This window comes from Spermophilus citellus, assembly GCF_964194105.1.
Source record: "Spermophilus citellus genome assembly, chromosome: 12".
Taxonomy (NCBI): Eukaryota; Metazoa; Chordata; class Mammalia; order Rodentia; family Sciuridae; genus Spermophilus; species Spermophilus citellus.
Window position 1 is genome coordinate 81,329,625 of NC_138198.1, and position 21,347 is coordinate 81,350,971.

A 21,347-nucleotide genomic window follows, 5' to 3' on the forward strand; every position below is an offset into this window, starting at 1 on the left:
TATATTTTTATTTTAAGACAAGGTCTCACTAAGTTGCTGAGGGTCTCACTAAGTTTCCCAGGCTGGCCTATAACTTGAGATCCTCCTGCCTCAGCCTCCTGAGTCCCTAGGATTACAATATCTAGCTTAAGTGATAATTTTTACTATTCTTAAGGTTCTTCAAAAAAGGATGTGGCCATTTTTTTCTTAGTAGAATTTAGAAAATGCTTTAATATAAAAGTCTAATAGCAAAGCGTATACATTGCACTAAATTAACAAAGAAGGTTCAACAATGTGTTCATTCATTTGTCCAGCAGTATTTACTCAAAATGTACTGTATGACAGAAATCACGCTAGACTATGATGTAGAGGTGCAAAATTTATAAGGCACAGTCCTTTCACAGAGCTTAAGGTTAGTTGGTGATAGAGAACAACTTTGAAAGACAACTTTAGCATTTTAAAACATTATATCTCATCTAATGGAACAGATCAGATGTGGATCTGACTACAAACATTGAAAAATCTCTCCAAACACCTTTTGCTCAGTGATTCTCCATGGCTAGAAGAATCCTGTTGGAACACATTAAGGCAAAGTTAAGAAAACACCATCAGGATACTACACAGTCCTGCGTAATCAGAAATATGAGACAAAGTCTATGGGCTTTAGAATCAGAACTGAGTTTAAATCCCAGATTTGCCTCCTAGTACTTTAGTAAGTCTCAGATTTCTCATTTATGTAAAAGGGCCAATAATGCCTACCCTTGCAGTGTTGTAAAGATCATATGAGATGATGTATAAGGCACCTATCCTGCACAGTACCCAGCATATATTATTTATTCTTCAAATAGTAGTTGTTCTGCTGTCATATTTATTAAATATCTTTATAGACTTGGAACTTTCTTACTTTCTCTAGCCTTATAAATGGATATAATTTTCCACCAATCACTTTTCTGTGGGAAAATGTAGTGCAACAATACAGTAGAAGGTTTTTCTTAGATAAGCACATTGTTGAGATTTTTAAATATTCAGTACTCTGTTCTCCAAAAGTTAACATTCATTCAATATGATAGGTGATTTTAATATATGCTAAGATAGAGTGGGAAAATTTTTAAGATTTGGATATTCTAGAATCACTATCCAATATCAATTTGTCTGAATAATTTATATAAATTATGCAGATTCCACAGATTTGAGGGAGTTTATTTTTAAACATATTGATCTAGCTGGCAGTTCATATGCCCCAGGTATATCATGTGATTAGAAACTTGATTTCCAGAAGAACTAGAAAGGTAATTTCAGCTGTTAGGTGTTTTCCCACCTCGTACTGGGGATTGAGCCCAGAGGGGCTTTCCCATTGTACTATATCCCCAACCCTTTTTACTTTGAGATAGGGTCTTGGTAAGTTGCTGAATCTGACCTCAAACTTGTTATCCTCCTGCCTCAGCGTCCCGAATTGCTTGCATTATAGGCATGTGCCACTGTGCCCGGCAGAGGTGTTGTTTTTTATTACAGATGATAGCAAGGTCTTGGAGCAGTTTAAAATCTCTCTTAAACTAAAGCTAATCCTGAAACCACACAGAGTATCCAAAATGAACTGTAGTAGACATCTGACTCTCAGGTTGCTAACTATCGTCATTTCTGTGAAGGTTCTCTTTGCAAATTATCCAGACCCATGGCTTTCTTCCCTCTGGTTCTGACAGTTTTCTTACTGTGTTTGGGGTGTGGCACATCTGCCTTACAGGTGAGGTACCTTCCCATTAAGGCATCTGGGTATAAGCTTCACAAAGACTGGAGCTTTGTTCAGTGGTAAAAACCTGCACCTGAAACAGTGCCTAGCACATTGTAGACTATAAGTATTTGTTGGGTGGTTGGATGGATGGTTGGACGGACGGATGTGTGGATGACTTCAGAAAGGTGGTGAACTAAGCAGCCATTGATAACTTTTTTTTTTTTTTTTGGCCTACAACTTTAACGTACTAGGAAATGACCAAACAACCCCCACCAAACAATCCAGTTCTGAACATATTTTAAGTAATTTATAAAACTGCATTAACGTTCATTATTCTATAACATGACAGTAATAACTGTTAAGTCTATGTAATTGGGCCAGAGGTTATGATCATCTCTTGTTCACTATTTTATATCTAGTGTTTAGAAAAATGCCTGGCATAGAGTTGTTGACTGAATAATAAATAATAATAATAATAATAATAATAATAATAATAATAATAATAATAAATTGGACTGCCCGTTTATAAATGCTTTGAATTGGTTGTCAGCATTCTAAGACAGGGACATTGTTAGATATTTTCTTTAACCCTTATGGCCTTTCTCTTCTCATCTTTGTTAATTATGTAACAGGTTGGTTTAAGGGTTCGAAAAGAGTGTCATTTCGCCAGTGAATTTATTCTCAGTTAGTTATTTGTATATAGACATATTGTCTTTGGACAATATGGAATGCCCTTTTTTATTTTCACTTTTGTCCTGTTCATCTACCTGACAGCAAATATGTTATGTCCTCATCAGACAACCAAAGGTAACCACTCTCTTACTTGCCTGCCTTCTCCTTTGTGTATAAAGAGGGACTCAAATGTTGATTTTCAATGGATTTTCACTCTCCTGGCCTTCTCCATTTCTTCTTTCCACACCCCTTGCTTCAGCTGGATTGTTAGTGAAAGTTTTATTTTGTTGCATTAGTTTGAGTGAGGAATTATTTGGATGTTATAACTAAAGAAATAATAAGCTAGTTGCAATAAAGAGAATTTTTTGAAAAATGGAAATGGAAATCTCATGGAGCTTATGCCAGAAAGTAAATGTAGATCTCATAGAAACTGAAATTGACAGTGCTTGGAATTTTCACATTTCTTCCCATGTTCTGCTCTCCTCTCCACAGACCAGCTTCCTCGTCACAGTTCTTTGTTTTCAAATATTTACTTTTTTAGTTGTAGTGGACACAATACCTTTATTTTATTTATTTATTTTTATGTGGTGCTGAGGATCGAACCCAGGGCCTTGCACGTGCGAGGCGCGCGCTCTACCGCTGAGCCACAACCCCAGCCTCTTCTCAGTTCTTGTTGACTCCCACACATTAGCTTACATGCGGTTGACATAGCCCCAACTCAGAGTACAATTTTACAAAAATTTAAGAAAGAACTACGTGGGGGAAGAAATAATGGACTCTTTGGGATCAAAATTTACTTGTGATTATGTGTACTACATAAACTCCATCACTTGGTACTTATAATATTCATTCCATTTTCTTAACCATTATCCTTTTAGAGTAGCACTTGAATGATTTAGAGTTTTCCACTGTTATAAAATAACCATGTAGGGCTAGGGTTGTGGCTCAGTGGTAGAGCGCTCATCTACCATGCGTGAGGCACTGGGTTCAATCCTCAGCACCACATAAAAAAATAAAATAATGATCTTGTGTCCACCTATAACTAAAAAGTAAATATTAAAAAAATAAATAAATAAAAAATAATCATGCTACAGGCTAAGGTTGTGGTTCAGTGGTAGAGCACTTGTCTCACATGTGTGAGGCGCTGGGTTCAATCCTTAGCACCACATAAAAATAAATAAATAAAATAAAGGTATTGTGTCCATCTACAACTGAATAAATATTATAAAATTAACTCTACTAAAAAATTTTGCACCTGTTTTTTTTTCCCTTTGAGTTTAAATTGAGACATTATTGAGTCAAAGAATGTGAATATTCCAGTGCTTTTTATACATAAAAGTATTGTATCACCTTATGAGGTCACTGATAACATTGGTTTTCCTTACTCAGGGTTCTCTGGAAACTGTATCGGCTGTGGAGAAAGAGGATTTCGGTATTTCACGGAATTTTCCAACCACATTAACTTGAAGCTTACCACCCAGCCAAAGAAGCAGAAGCACTTAAAGTACTACCTAGTCAGAACGTCCCAGGGTGTACTATCAAAGGGACCTCTTATCTGCTGGAAAGGTACTCAACTTTGAGAAGGGAAAAGGGAAGGAAAGGGAATCTTATGATGGTGACAAGTGACCCTTACGGGAGGCTCTGTCTTCTGAGAAGGGGGTGGCATTCTTAGGGAGGGGAATGGACACTTTCTTGCTCTTCTATAATTTAGAAAGGAGAAGATCTTCACGTCTCAGAGGCTCTTTTTACTTTAAGTTCTTAGGTAGTTGCAAAGCACCTGAATTTTTCTATTTTAATTTAACCAAAGCTTAGAATAAACAAAGTGGTCTTCATAATACCCGGGAAAATGTATTTACTTTAAAGTTGACAGAGTTTTGTTTTTTTTTTTAAATTAGAAAGAACTTAACTACCTTATCTGTAGAAATGAATCTAGTTGAAACTTCACATCCTCATGTGTTCTATTATAGGAGTTGCCACAAGTTCTGTTCACTGTTCTAATGCAGTAGAGTATCTAATCCTTATTCTGTTCAGCAGTTTTTTAGATGCTGAGATTGTTTTAACTCCATAGAATAATTGTCTATAATGTTTCTGTTTCTTGCCTATACAAGATTTTTGCCCAGCCATGAATAAATCCAAATTACAATAGAAGATTTGCCTCTTAGTCCTTCACCATAATTATTCTTTGTCACATCTGTAGTGCTGTTATATAATTCCTTAGGAATGGCTACCTGTTCTAAGGTGGATATCATCAGAATTTAAGGCTGGTAACTCTGAATCATAAGCATGGTGAATGATAGATAATTCTTTATCCTAATAAAATCTAAATAATTTTCCTCTAAAAAAATGAATTTGAATGTCATGAAGCTTAATAAAAGAGTAAAAATAGGATAAGTATCACCTACCTACCTTTTAACTTTATCCTTTAGTTTTTGTTTTGGTTGCATATGATATTTTTAATTTCTTATTTAGTGCTCAGTGAGAATTTGCTTTTCTAGTTAAGAATGATATTTGTTTATAACCAGTTGCTCTTTTGAACTCAAGTTGTATATGTATATATTCACAGATTTAAAAACATTATATATATGCATATAAAATACACATAAGGTGAAGATAAGGTTTTATGCCAAAATACAATTGCTCTTCCCATAAGGTCATAGCATAGATGCTTGAGAAAACTGCCTTCAGTTTTCACATGTGTCTCATAAACTGGAAACCTCTAAAGGACCCTTTATAATTAACATTGTTGGGCTGGGGATGTGGCTCAAGCGGTAGCGCGCTCGCCTGGCATGCGTGCGGCCCGGGTTCGATCCTCAGCACCACATACCAACAAAGATGTTGTGTCCGCCGAGAACTAAAAATAAATATTAAAAAATCTCTCTCTCTCTCTCTCTCTCCTCTCTCACTCTCTCTTTAAAAAAATAAAAATAAATTAAAAAAAAATAATTAACATTGTCATACACAATCATTTATACTCCTATTTTGCATGCTACTTTCTGAAACTAATAAAGTAATAATGTGGTTAGAACTTACAGTCCAACAGGCTGTCATGGTATTTACCATCTCCCTGAATCAGTACAAAGTACTATTAAAATATCATACCAGAGTCCCACTAATATCAGAAAACACAAACCTTGGTATTGCATCATCTATAATCACTTTGAGTATCATCTACATATTTTCTGTAATAGGACTTGGAAATAACAAGAATTTGAGCATTTCTCATTTTTTCTCTTCTACCTATACAATTTCTCTTTGTTTCTATGTTTGGACATAAGTTAAGACTGAATATAGAAGGTTGAAGGGAGCCTAGACAAACTCTAGGTTACTGTTATAAACTGTTCAGGGGACTAACTGGTGTTTGTAAAGTTTGTTGTTGTTGTTGTTGTCTTTTTAAATTATCAATAATTTAGCCTCTGTCTTACCCAAAAAGCTAGCATCACTCTCTTGGTTATGCGTTATTTTTCCCTAGGAACTAGTCTGCAGGGAACTGAGGTCTGATTGTTCTTTGCTTTTCAAGCATGACATTTGGGCCTAGGAAGAATTGTGCTCACTTTTGTTGAACTCAGGATTAGGGGAATGGGATCTCTAATAAAGTGGCTACCACTTAAGAAGCAGCACTTTGTTTCAGAGATTTTTATGTAATTTTTATTCCATTCCAGAATGTAGAAGCCGACAATCCTCTGCTACTTGCCACTCTATTAAACCAAACTCTTCAGTGTCATCAACTGTGACTCCAGAAAATGGGACAACCAATGGATACAAAACAGGATTCACTCAGACAGGTATGGGGTGTTTTCTGTTGTACTTCAAGCAGCAGATACATATTTAATGAAGCATCTTTGAACTTACTGCTGGCTGGTATGAACAGAAATATTTTTAAATAAAGATATTACTTGAGTTTTATTAGGATTAGAACTCAGACTGGGCATGATGGTGCAGAACTGTACTTCCAGATACTCAGGGGGCTGAGGCAGGAGGATCAGAAGTTCAAGGCTAGCCTGGGCAACTTAGTGAGACCCTGTCTCAAAATAAAATAAAAATATCTGGGGATATAGCTTGGTGGCAGAGTGCTTGCTTAGCATGTATGAAGCTCTGGGTATAATTTCCAGGACTACAAAAAAAAAAAAAAAAAGAAGGAAAGAAAGATAGAAAGAGGAATTAGAACTCAGCAGTGAGATGGTCAATCTGTGGATAACTCAAACTCAAGTCCCAGCCACCCACCAGTGTTAGACAAAGGAAAAAGAACTGGCAGTTGGGAGAAAATTTAGCTGAAGCATACATATGATGTGATGAGGCAAGTCTGATACTAGGTAATAAGTGGAAATTGAGACATCACAGCTTCGAGGTGGTATGTACTGGGGACATATTCATGAAGACTGAAATTCCACAGTAGGACTCAATATAAGCCCACAGAACATTATAGGAATTCGTGTATCAACTGGGATACAAAGTAAAGTCCTAAGGTAAGATTGCAGATCATAATGGATGAATCCAGGACCTCGTTTCTAGTAGTAGAGATAGGAGCAAGGTTACAAATAACCAGATAAAATCTTAGTACCTCAAACTAGGTTACAATATCAGGACTGGATCAACAGAATGGCTGATCTGATGCTGAGCAGATTAGCTACTAGTTCAAGGCATCTAAAAATTCTTCTAGTATAGACACTGGCCCAGGCCCTCAGGTCAAAAAAAGATTTCAGTTGGGACTTCATGGCTCCAAGTGGCTGAAGGCTGTCGGGGCTGTAATTGAAAAGATCACTGCAGATAGTATTTGAGAAAATTACCCAGAGTCAGCACAATTATTTCTTAGGCAAGAAGTTAAGTATTTAAAAGTGTTTGTGAATTATGTTTTCATTTCACTTGCTTTTTGTGAAGTACCATTTTACCCATCTTATATGCAAACTTCATAGGATATGTACTTAGCTAGTGTCCACTCAACCGTAACAAGTAAAAAGAAGGCTCTCTTCATTCACTAGTTAGCTTGCCTCTTTCAAATTTAGGTGTGCTTCTGATGAGCTGGAAATTATTTCTGTTTTTTTTTTCCAGGATGGAAGTGATTATTAGCATATGTTAATAACAACATAAATATAATAAGACTAACTTTACTTGGGGTACTTCTTACTGTGGTGGACAATGCAGCATATGGTGGACTAAGTTTACCTCATCCTGAATTAAAAAGTCCAACCTTTAAACTGTCCAGGATAGTTTTTGGTTGGTATTTGGTTCTTGGCATTGAAAGACTAGCCTTCATTATATTAATGACATGCCTACATGTCTCTTCTTCAATATTATTTTAGTAATTTGATGGATTCCATGGTGTGTTATCTGCCATTAGATCTTAAAGCTAATCAAATGTAATTTTAAAACTATAATGTTAAAAATTAGTATTAACTTCATTCCAGCAAAAACATACCAAATACTCATTATAATTTAAGAATCTTATCAGATGCTATATGACAAGGTTCCGGTACTTAACTAATGACTCCAGTGATCTAAAAACCACTCATAGAGTGATCAAAGAAAAATAGAACATGTTACCTTTCCTAAGAGGATGTATGAATAACAAATTGTACATAAAAACCATGAAAAGAAATCAAACATCAGTAAGCAGTAATATAATTTTAATTATATTAGGAAATATTTTTCAAAAATGAATTTTGTTTTGCAAATCAGGCTTTTGCAAAGATTCAGGCTTTAGCAAAGAAATCCTAAGTACCAGACTTAGGCAAGAGAGGGAGAGGCCACTGACTGACACACAGTGAACACAAGTCGCCAAGTGTTAGCCCAGTGTCCCTTGTGGGGATGTAAGAAGTAACTTGACCATGAAATTAATTATTAACAATTTTAGATGCAACCCATAAAGTTTACTGGAACAATTGCTTTTTTGATGAATTTATGTTTATAGATGCTGTAGTAATTTCTTCTGACACGTATTGACGTAATAGAATATAAGAATTTCATGTCAAATTTATGATAGCATTGCAAACATTAGGATGTGAGGCATCTTCCTAACTGATTTAAGATTCACTTTTCTATCAGACATAGTTTCTCCTTAATCTTAATCTGCAATTGGTGACTGCCTGTAATCAGTGTTTCCTACCCTGAAATGGATACACTGAGTAATATTTAAAGGAGTTAATTTAAGACTTACACAGCTTTGATTTGAGTTTCACCTGCCACACTGTGGATATTTATTCTGGCTGGCTTGCCACTTATTCCTTGCATATTTTTCCCACATTTTTATGTTATTAATATTTAAATTTTCATTACCAATTCCAGTGAAATTACACACACACACACACACACACACACACACACACACACATGTTTAAACAGGACAAGAATTCAAGAATAGATGAAAAAGAAATTTTTTCTAACTGAAGATCTTGAAATTTTCCATATTTTCTTTTAAAGACTTTATTATTGTTATTCTTACAGTTTAAGTCTATGAGCCATTTAGAACTAATTTTTGTGTATGGTGTGAAGTGAGAGTCTTTAAGTTCATCTTTTTGTGTGTGGTTATCTATTGTCCTAGACCATTTATTGTACAGACTATTTTCTTCTCAGTGAATTTTACTTTAAAGTAACCAATTGGGTTTGGGATTGTGGCTCAGTGGTAGAGCACTTGTCTAGCATTAGTGTGGCACTGGGTTTGATCCTCAGCACCACATAAAAATAAATAAATTAAATAAAGGTATTGTGACCATCTACAACTAAAAAAATTAAAAAAAAACCCAATTGACTGTAAGGATTTATTTATGGAAAAAATGATGGAATGAATCTTATCAAAATTCAAAACTTTTCACAAAACACACTAAGAAAATGAAAATACAAACAACAACAACAAAAAAAAAACAGCAAAACACAATCTATGGAACAAGATAGGGATGTCCTCTTTCACCACTTCTATTTTACATAGTTCTTGAAACTCTAGCCAGAGCAATTAGACAGATGAAAGAAATTAAAGGGATATAGATAGGAAAAGAAGAACTCAAACTATCACTCTTTGCTGACGACATGATTCAATACTTAGAGGAGCCAAAAAATTCCACCAGAAAACTTCTAGAACTAATGAATTAATTCAGCAAAGTAGCAGAATATAAAATCAACACCCATAAATCAAAGGCATTTCTGTATGCCAGTGACAAATCCTCTGAAAGACTAGGAAAACTACTCCATTTACAACAGCCTCAAAAAAAAAAAAAAATACTTGGAAATCAACTTAGTTTCTGAAAGACCTCTACAATGAAAACTACAGAATGCTAAAGAAAGAAATTAAAGAAGACTTTAGAAGATGGAAAGATCTCTCTTGTTCTTGGAGAGGCAGAATTAATATTGTCAAAATGATCATACCACCAAAAGCAATATACAGATTTAATGCAATCCCAATCAAAATCCCAATGACATTTCTCATAGAAATAGAAAAAACAATTATGAAATTCATCTGTAAAAATAAGAGACACAGTAGAGCCAAAGCAATCCTTAGCAAGAAGAGTGAAGCAGGTGGCATCACTATACCAGACCTTAAACTATACTACAAAGCTATAGTAACAAAAACAGCATGTTATTGGCACCAAAATAGACTTGTAGACCAGTGGTGCAGAATAAAGGACACAGAGACAAACCCGCATAAATACAGTTATCTCATACTACACAAAGGTGCCAAAAACATATATTGGAGAAAAAATAGCCTCCTCAACAAATTGTGCTGGGAAAACTGGAAATCCATATGTAGCAAAATGGAATTAAGCCCCTGTCTCTCACCATGCAAGGACCTAGGAATTAAACCAGAGACCCTGTGCCTAATAGAAGATAAAGTAGGCCCAAATCTTTATTATGTCAGATTAGGCCCTGACTTCCTTAATAAGACTCTTGTAGTGCAAGAAATAAAATCAGGAATCAATAAATGGGATGGATTCAAACTAAAAAGCTTCTTCTCAGCAAAAGAAACAATCAGTGAGGTGAATAGAGAGCCTGCATTTGGGAGCCGATTTTTACTATACACACATCAGATAGAGCACTAATCTCTAGGATATATAAAGAACTCAAAAAATTTAACACCAAAAACCAAAAACAAACAAACCAAGCAGTAAATGGGCCAAGGAACTGAACAGACACTTCTCAGAAGATGATATACAATCAACAAATATATGAAAAAATGTTCAACATTTCTAGCAGTTAGAGAAATAAAAATCAAAACTAAGATTTCATCTCACTCCAGTCAGAATGGCAGCTATTATGCATACAAACAACAATAAGTGTTGGAAAGGATGTGGGGAAAAAGACACACTCATACATTGGTGGTGGGATTGCAAATTGGCGCAACCAATATGGAAAGCAGTATGGAGATTCCTTGGAAAACTTGGAATGGAACCACCATTTGACCTAGCTCTTCCACTCCTTGGTTTATACCCAAAGGACTTAAAAACAGCATACTACAGTGACACAGCCACATCAATATTTATAGCAGCACAATTCACAACAACTAAACTGTGGAATCAACTTAGATGCCCTTTAGTAGATGAATGGATAAAGAAACTGTGGTATATATATATATATATACACAATGGAATATTACTCAGCATGAAAAGAGAATAAAATCATGGCATTTTATTAGGTAAATGGATAGAGTTGGAGAATATTATGCTAAATAAAATAAGCCAATCCCCCCAAAACAATAATTTCTCTGATATGTAGATGCTGATCCATAATGAGGATGGGGGGGGGAGCATGGGAGGAATGGAGAAACTTTCGATAGGGAAAAGGGGAGGGAGGAGAAGGGAGGGGGAATGAGGGTAGGAAAGATGGTGGAATGAGGTGGACATCAGTACCCTAAATACATGTATGAAGACACGAATGGTATGACTCTGTGAACAACCAGAGACATGAAAAATTATGCTCCATATGTGTACTAAAAATTGAAATGCATTCTGCTGTCATGTATAACAAATTAGAATAAATAAACTCACAAATATAATAAAGCATTAGTAACAATAATTTACAAAAACCCTCTTATAATTCTATAATAAGATGTCAAAGAATCCAATCAAAACACATGCAAAAGATTTAGAATAGACATTTCTTCAAAGAATATGTACAAATGACTAGTACATGGAAAGATGTTCATTATCATAGTTTTTAAGTTTATACAAATCAGAACAATAATGAGGTCCCACTTCACATCCACTAGAATTACTAGAATAAAAAAAGACAGAAACAAATGTCAGTGGATGGGAAAAACATGAAACCTTTATTTACTGCTTGGTATATAACTTGGCAGTTTCCAAAAAAATTCAATGTAAAATTCAGCAATTCCACTCCCAGGTATCTACCCAAGAGAAATTAAAACCTATTTTCTCACAAAAACTTGCATGCAAATAATTGTTTCAGCATTATTTATATAGTAAAAAACTGGAAGCAACCTAAATGACAGTCAACTCAGAAGTAGGTAAATAAAATGTGTGTTCATACAATGGAATACCATTTAGCAATAACAAAGAACAAAATATTGACAAGTGCCGTATCATAGATGAATCTTCAATAGCTTATGCTAAGTGAAAGAAACCAGTGAGTTCACATATTATATGATTTTATTTACATAAGTTGTAGAGAAAATGTAAGTTTAGAGACAGGAAGTAGATAAGTGCTTGCCTACAGCAAGATGTGGGAATGAAGAAATAACTGAAAATGGGCATGAGGGTTCTTACTAGGGCCTGAAAATGTTCTAAAATTGATGGATGGTTATGGTTGCACTACTTGTCAAACTTACTACACACCATTTAATTATATTGAAATGGGTAAATTTTATGACATGGAAAATACATCTCAATAAGTACATAAAAGATAGACTCAAATACTGCACTGAGAAAATGTGTAATCCTATTTCTCTTTCAGTTCAATACCGTCTAATTTATTGAGTGTTTTCTATGGGATGAGCACTGTCTCAGACCAGATTTTGGAGTGTATAGTCCTGCTATTAAAATGCTACACCTGACATATATTATAGCTGAGGTTTAGATTAAGCCACTTAATTGTTCTGTTTCTTTTGTTTCCTCATTTGTAAAAGCTGAAATTAACAACACCTGCTTCGCAATTTTGTGAGAGCTAACAAGCTTTTCTATCGTACTTGTGTAGCATTGATTCTCATTATAATTATTGGTTAATCATCTGTATTCATTCATATGCTAGAAGCTTTATGTCCATTTTTATTATCTCTGTATCCCTTGGTACCTGGCAAATGTTCAGAAATAAATATTACTTGAATTCCATTTATATTTAAATTTGTACTTAGTTTTGGGAGATTATTAATTTATTGTTGTGTACTATTTTTCCAAATAAAGATGATACACTTATCTACCACTACAGGGCACATTTTTTTGTCCCGTACCTTGTAGGAAAGTATAGGGATAAGTTTCCCAAGCTTCGCCCCTATAACTAATAGACTAACTTTTTAAAGAGGGGCTGGAGTTCTGCTTAGTGGTAGAGTGCTTGCCTAGCACATGTGAGGCACTGGGTTCAATCCTCAGCACCAGATAAAAAATGAATAAATAAAATAAAGGTATTTTATTCATCTACAACTTTAAAAAAAAGGTTTTTTAAAGAAAACTATCAGGAAGGGCCATTACATAGTGGATTTTTTTTTTTTTTTTTTTGAGAAGGAGGAGAGGGATTCTAGGTACTTTTGCCAAGTGGGCATTTCTGCATAGAACAATATTTAAAATTATGTTTTATAACTATGTTGGCATAAAGGTGAATCTGTTAAAATTATATATGAAGACATTTTCTACAGGACTAGGGCTGTAACTTAGTGATAGAGTACTTTCCTACCATGCATGAAGTCAATCCTCAATATCACAAAAACAAAACACTTTGTTCACTTTTTTCCTCTTCTAATTTTAAAATATTTTCATGATTCCTTAAAAGTGCCATGGACCGTATGTGTGTGCCTAATGAAGTCAGGCTTGTTTTGGAGTCAGAAGTATTGTCCATGAGATGAGATTTACCTCTCTGTGAGCCACTATAGGCTCAAAGTAACAACGTCCTTCCTGTTTTAGCCTTGTGTGTTGGAATGGTCATAACAATAACAAATGATGGGTTGGGGTTGAGGCTCAGCGGGAGAGTGTTTCCTTAGCACGTGTGAGGCACTGGCTTTAATCCTGAGCAACACATACATACATACATACATACATACATACATGTATTTAAAAAATAACAAACGAGAGAGCTTTCCCTACCAAATGTCAGACTCATAAAACTGGCATAAGAAGACACAGCAGAACAGAGTAAAAGTCCAAAAGCAGATTCACATAACTTGTATATTTCAGCTATGACTTACAAGCAATGGAAGCTTTCAATAAATGGTGCTCTGAAATTGAATATCCCATGTGGAAAATGATTTACCACTTTGATATTTAGGGAAATTACATTAAAAAGACAAGAAGCCATTATACACATATCAAATTGGGAGTAATTTGAAGACTAGTAAACGTTGGCAGACATTTCAAGAAATAGGAACTAATGTACAATTCTGAGAGGAGTATTAATGGATAGAACCACCTTCTAAGTACTTTGTAACACATAGTAAACTAGAAAATGTGCATATCTATAATCTGGCTAAAGAAATCCTGTACATGATCACCAAGAGATATGAACAGGACTATTTATAGCAGTGTTCTTCACAATTGACTCAAACTGAAAACAACTCAAATATTCATCAATAGAATGGAAAAGAAGAATGAATATATTTGTCTAATGAAATAGCATATGTCAATGAAAATAAGTACCTACATCCAGCACGACAGATGAATCTTACAAATATGATGGTGAGCCAAAAAAACTATTCACAAAAGATTCATTCCAATATTGTTTCCTTTTATTGCATTTGTAAAAGGTGAAAACTAAGCCTAGTGATTGCCTCTGGGCAGAGGGAGGGAGATGGGATGGGGAAGGAGGGAAAGGAGGTTATTACTGACTGCTGGCAGTGTTTTAAATTTTTTTTCTTTTTCTTCCCCCCCTCTTTTTTTTCTGCCTATTTGTTTCTTTTTGCTTGACTTGGGTACTGCTTGTATTAGCTTTCCATTACTGTAACAAATACCTGAGATAGGCAAATTATATGGAAAAAGGTTTCTTTTCATTCATGGACAATTTGGCTGTATTGCTTTTGGGCCTGTGGCAAGGCAGGACATCATGGCGTCGAGTGTGTGGTGCAGCAAAGCTGCTCACCTCACGGTGGTCAGGAAGCAACTCAACAGTGGGATTGTTACAGTCAAAATAATAGTTCAGTGTGGAGCTTCACAGGTAACTTTTTGTTCTCCAAGAAAGAAGGGGCAGGAACAACCCTAAGCAGAACTTGAAATGCCCAACATTTCCTTCCTTGCCACCTCTTAGCGTCCAAGAGTTTAATGTTCAAAACATTCTATCATGTGTTGTGTCCAAGCCAGGCCTGCCTTGCTCATGCAACCTCCCCCTTTGTTTCCATCCCCCTCCCATACACCTGCTCCATCCCCAGTGACAGTTGTTTAGATAGCAGTTTTTATGAGAAAACATCATTCAACTGTCACTACAATGTAGCTGTGTTCATCTCTGTCCTCTTTGCTAAACTTCTTTCCCTCTCGTAGGTACAACCTTAAGGTCAAGGTAGTCAAAAGTTGCTTTAGCAGGTTTTTTCCAACTTAGTTCCTCATGAACACTCAATTAACGTTTTACCAAAAACAAACTCCTTTTTCTAAATGTGGTAACACTTTGGGTGGCAAATTTTCCCACTCCTAACTAAACATTGAGAACATGTAGACTTTCCCTTTACATGTTAACTCCCTTCGGGCAGGGATTATATCTTTGTATAATTTCTCCATTGTATCCCAAGAGCCTAGCGTCATACCTGGCACATTGAAGAGGCTCAATAAATATTTGATGAATGAATGGATGGGAGGGAAAAAGAAGAAAACCAATTATTGCTTCCTTCTGAGATAGGAGAGGAAACTAAGGGCCATAAATGTGCTTGGGAGACTTCTGTGAACAAAGAAATACAACTGTTTTGCAAGTATAAGGAAGACTTGCCCTCTATGTAGAAATGAAGACATTATAAATCATAACAGCGGGAGGTCATTTTCACGTAGTACACTACCCAGAACACTTAAAGCAATGACAAGGATACTGATACTCTCAGCCAGGCTGGGGAAGGTGAACAACCCTGTGACCTTTTAAGAAAGCAATTTGGCAATACATAAAAAGAATATTAAAAATATTTATACTCCTTGGTCTGGTAATCTCACTTCAGAGAACTTAACCAATAATACAACCTGAGAAGAGAGTTAACAGTCAGTGCAATTCCCTTTACAAAAGGGAAAGGAAAAGAAATCTTCGAATAGAAAGAATTGAGTAAATCATGGTAATCATGAGTAAATCCATTGAGTAAATCACACATGATGAAGATGCTAAAAAAAAAAAAAAATCACTGTAAACCCTGTGCAACTACACAGGAAACACTTTTGCTAAGTACAGAAAGTAACATTAAGACGTATTTATGTTTTATCATGTCAAAAGATCCTGTGGATAAAACACAGGCATGTACTTTAGGAAAAAAAATGGTTTGTAAGAGAAGTGAGACTTTGGCATGTTTGTTTCTTTTTCTTAATTTTATTTTGTATTTTTAATAGGTTAAACTTTGAAAAATTCTCAGAATTCAGCCAAATGTATAAGTCAGTAGCAAATGTCTTCATTTTACTAATTTCTCTTCAGAGTTCTTTGCATGAGCAGAAATAAAGGCCAGTGCCAAATGGAGACAATTTCAAGATATGGCTATGGATAATGAAACCAGAATTTCAAATCTCTGTGCTCACTCCTGAACAATTTTAGGAGGGGGATATTTACTGGATAATAAGAAATGGAGATATGAAAATGGGTCTGTAAAATGTTCATGTGTCTCAGATTTCAAGAGAAGAATGAGAGGGCAGAGAAGCAGGAAGCCAAGATGGAGCCACCAAGAGTAAAGGATCAACTCAATATTTACTTTTCCCAAAAAGAAGAAAAGGGACTGAATTCACTCTTCTACCCGAAACAGCAACAAAAATACGAAATACATGAAAAACAGCCTCCCAGACACTATACATCAGGCAACAAAGGACAGCAACCTCTGAAAAATTGGCAACAATATGAATCTGACAATTGCCCCAGCTCACTGTCTTCAGAGAGTTTCTAAACCATGATACAGGGAGAGGGAACAGAAGATTCCTTGACTTGAGTAGAAGGAAATGGACCTACAGGTGAAGAAACTAATCAAGGCTAATAAAACGTATCACCCACAGGGATTAGAGGAAACTGCTCAGCAGTCAGGGCCAAGAACAGCGACTGTTCCCACCAGTCAGACAGGAAGACTGTAATCATTGGTCATTGAATAGAGAGTACTTAGGAAATTTTGTCCCTGAAAGAGAATACTTGACTCTAGATCAGGCTGTGCTCCAATACTGTCTAAAAATATCATAAAAGCAAAATCTTAAAGGAAAATAAAAGACTGCCATCAGTCAGTAACCACCTCTCTCCCCTTCTCCACCCCATCTCCTGTGTGCCCAGAGGTAAACATTATGCTATGTATGCATCCTTCTAATAGTTTAGTTCTCCCTCTCTTTAATGTAATAGAAATGAAATAATATTGAGTAGAGTCCTTTGTCAATGGAGTTTTTTTGTTTTGTTTTTGCCCTGAAGAATTAAATTGCTGGGGCTGGGGTTGTGACTCAGTGGTAGAGTGCTTGTCTAGCACTGGCGAGGCATTGGGTCCACCTTCAATTAAAAAAAAAAATTTTTTAAGAATAAACTTTGCTTACAAATGATTTAACTTGATTTCAGAACAATTCAAAGATATTCATAGGAATTCAAAAATATCCAGTCCCCACTAAGGTAAAATTAACAACGCTTGACATCCAGTTCAAGATTACCAGGCATAAAATATGTAACAACACATCCCACCATTCTGTGCTACTATAATGCATCAATTAAAAATACGGAAAAAGGAGATTAGTAGGCATGCAAAGATGGATATATAACTAATATCAAGAAGACAAATTAATCAACCAAAACCAACACAAAACTGATACAGATGTTAGAATCACAAGAGGACACTAAAACAGTTAATTTTTTAAAATACTTTTTTAGTTGTCAATGGACTTTTATTTATTTTTATGTGGTGCTGAGAATCCAACCCAGTGCCTCATACTTGCTAGGCAAGCGCTCTACCACTGAGCTACAACCCCAGCCCCAAAACAGTTATTTTAACTAGAGTTCATATATTTAAAAAATTAAGTGGGCATGGAAGATATTTTAAAAAGACCCAAATCAAATTTTAGAAATTATAAGTACAGTATTTGAGATGAACAATACACTAGGTGAGATGAATAACAGATTAGTCATTGCAGAAGAAAAGGTTAGTGACTCAAAAAGCAGAGTAACTGAAACTATCCACAATGAAATCCAGAGAGAGAAAAAACGAAGAGAGTACCCATGAGCTGTGCAACAATTACAAGCAGCACAATATACTGGTAATTGGAGTGCCTAAAGAGGTGTGGGTAGGTGATACACACAAAAAAATATGAATAAATAATGTCCAAAAACTCCCCAAACTTGATGAACATACAGACCCACACATCCAGGAATTTCACTGAATCCTAAGCACAAGAAACATGAATTTTAAAAAAGTACTATACCAAAGCCCATCATAATAAAAGTGCCAAAACCAGTAACAAAGAGAAAAATCTTAAAAGCAGCCAGAGGAAAAAAAGTGTGTTATGTACAGAAAAACAAAAATGAGCATAGCATCGTATTTTTCATGGGGAACAAAAGAAATAAGACAGTGGAGCAACATCTTTAAAATGTTGAAAGCAAATAGCAGACAACACAGAATTCTATATATTCAGCAAAAAGTCTTCAAAAATGAAGGTGAAATAAAAACATTTTCAGACATACAATACTTGAAAGAATTCACCAACAATAGACTCACTTTACAAGAAAAGGAAGTCATTCAGCTAGATGAAAATCTGAATCTGTCAAAGCAATGAAAATCACTCAGATGGTAGCCAAATGGGTAAATATACACAATTTTTCTTAGTATTTAAATCTATTTTTAAGATAATTGATATAATGTCAATATAATAAATATATTTTGTGAGATGCATAATATATGCAAAAAAGTAAAACAAGTGAAAAATAGCATAAAGGCTAGGAGGGGAGAGATAAAAGTATGCTTTTGTAAAAGTCTTATAGCATATTTGAAGTTATACAACATTATTTGAAGTTTTACTGTGGTAATATATACCCTGGAAATTCTAAAGCAACTACTAAAATAACCAAAGAATTTTAGTTAATAAGCAACAAAATTGATAAAAATGACATCATAAAATGTACTTGGTTGGGGCTGTGGTTTTGGATCAGAGGTAGGGTGCTCACCTAGCATGCGTGAGGCAGTGGGTTCAATCCTTAGCACCACATAAAAATAAAATAAAGATGTTATGTCCACCTATAACTAAAAAAAAATATTTAAAAATATATACTTGGTTGATCCAAAATATGGCTGAAAGAAGAAAAAGAGTAAATAGGACAGGTAGAAAACAAATAGTAAGATGATAGACTTATACCAAGAATCACAATAAATGTAAATGATCTAAACACCCCAATTCAAAAGCAGAGATTATCAGATTTTTTGAGAGCCAATTCCATGCTGCCTACATGAAAAACAATTAAAATCTAAAGATATAAATGGGCTAAAGGTAAAAGTATTTTAAAACCAAACTAACCATGCTAACACTAGTCAAAAGCAAACTTGCGTGGCTGTGTTAATATCTGGCAAAATAGATTTCAGAGCAAAGGACACTACCCAAGATTAGAGAGGTAATTTATAATGACAGAGGGGTCAAATAATCAAGAAAACATAACAATTCTAAAAAACTTACATACCTTATAACAGAGCTTTAAGATATATGAAGCAAAAAAAATTTGAGAAATATAGAAATCCATAACTATAGCCAGGTATTCCAATATCCCTTTCTCAATTATTGATAGAACAGGTAGACAGAAAATCAATAAAAATATAGAATATTTGAATAGTACCATCAACTAACTTGATCTGACATTTATACAATACTGCACCCCACAGCACATTCTCCTCAAGCCAGAAAAAAAAATACATGTTATATAGAGAGGACAAAAATAAACATAAGATACTTGTGAGCCATAAAACAAGTCTTAACACATTTAAAGGATTCAAATCAAACAAAGTATAGTCTTTGCTTAAAATGAAATTAAATAAGAAATCAATAACAGAAGGATTTCTGGAAATCCTAGAATTCCTAAATATTTGCAAACTAACACACTTCTAAATAATCTGTTAATCAAACAGTAAATCAAAAGGTAAATTCATAATACTTTGAATTAATAGAAATTCAAAAAAGAATTTATCCAATTTGTGTGATGCCACTAAAGTAGTTTTTAGGGATAAATTATATGTAAAATCTATATTAGAGCCAAATGTAGTGGTACATGCCTGTAATTCCAGCAGTTTAGGAGGCTTAAGCAAGAAAACTGCATGTTGAAGATCAGCCAGGCAACTTGGGGAGACCCTGTCTCAAAATTATATGTGTGTGTGTGTGTGTGTGTGTGTGTGTGTGTGTGTGTGTGTGTCTGGGGATGTACCTCAGTGGCAGAGCAACCCTGGGTTCAATTTTTAGTACTGAAAAAAATTTAAAAACCTATATTAGAAAGGAAGAAATTTCTTCCTTTAACAAATAAACTAAATTTCCACCTTAAGAAACTAGGAAGAATTGGGCAAAGTGGCACACACATGTAATCCCAGTGGCTTGGGAGGCTGAAGAAGGAGGATCGCAAGTTGGAAGCCAGCCTCAGCAATTTAGTGAGGACTTGGACAACTTAGCAAGACCCTGTCTCAAAGTAAAAAATAAAAAGGAAGGGATGGGGATGTGGCTCATTGGTTAAGTGCCAAAAAAGAAAAGAAAAAGAAGGAAATCCTTTGTAAGGCAGGACAGTTATTCTATATTGTCTTGGTAGTGCACGCCTGTAATCACAGTGCCAAGAACTGGCTACAATTCAAATGTCTATCAATAGGTAAGTAGATAGTTATTATATCCACATAATAATAAATAATAAAGGACTATTGATCAACAACATTGATGAATCTCAAAATAATTCTGATAAGTGAAAGAAGTCAGCCCTCCAAAAAAGCAATACTGTATGACTCTATTTATATAAAACTCTAGAAAATGCCATCCGTGATTGCCTGGGGATGGGGTAGCAAGGGAGGCACAAGAGGGAGGAATTTTAAAAAGGCAGAGGGAAATTTGGTGATGATAAATATGTTTACTATTTTGACTGTGATGATGGCTTCATGCATAGGTACCTATGTCAAAACTTAGGCAATTGAGTACTTTACATATGTATAGTGGGAGCCCAGCTAGGTGGTGCCTTTAATCCCAGAAGTTTGGGAGGCTGAGCAGGAGGATCTCGGGTTCAAAGCCAGCCTCAGCAATTTAGCGAGCACCTGTCTCTAAATAAAATATTTTAAAAGGGGATGGGGGTGTGGCTCAATTGTTAAGTACCCCTCGGTTCAAATCCCCAGTACCAAATAAATAAATAAATAAATAAGTGTGGTTTATTGTCAGCTATACCTCAGTAAAGATATTTCTTTAAAAATCAGCAACATAAGAACAAGTTAGGAAGATATCTGAATTACCATTAATTTTAGAGGGTAAATATGTTCATATTTTAATGAAATGCTAGTTTGACTTAATCAGAAGTAAAAGAGCTGACATGAATAACTAATGAGGGTTTAGAAAGCAGTAATGGAAATATGGTACCTCTATTAGAAGGGCATTATTCTAATGGCATTTTATATGTAAAAATAGGTCTAGTGTAACTTTACTCAGGAAAGAAACAAGTTACTATAGAGTCTACGTTAATTTGCTGCAAA

General features: G+C 35.0%; 1 protein-coding gene and 1 pseudogene across 2 annotated transcripts in view; one reads left to right on the forward strand and one right to left on the reverse strand.

The window, feature by feature from the left end:
• Window positions 1-21,347, reverse strand: part of LOC308631989 (large ribosomal subunit protein uL23-like) — a 491,218-nt pseudogene that overhangs the window by 200,634 nt on the left and 269,237 nt on the right. The window lies entirely within an intron of this gene.
• Window positions 1-21,347, forward strand: part of GREB1L (GREB1 like retinoic acid receptor coactivator) — a 122,655-nt gene that overhangs the window by 24,625 nt on the left and 76,683 nt on the right. The window contains exons 5-6 of the mRNA XM_081263579.1: window positions 3,770-3,946; window positions 6,040-6,162. Coding sequence (XP_081119705.1) covers window positions 3,770-3,946; window positions 6,040-6,162 — 300 coding nt within the window. The remainder of the gene's footprint in view (window positions 1-3,769; window positions 3,947-6,039; window positions 6,163-21,347) is intronic.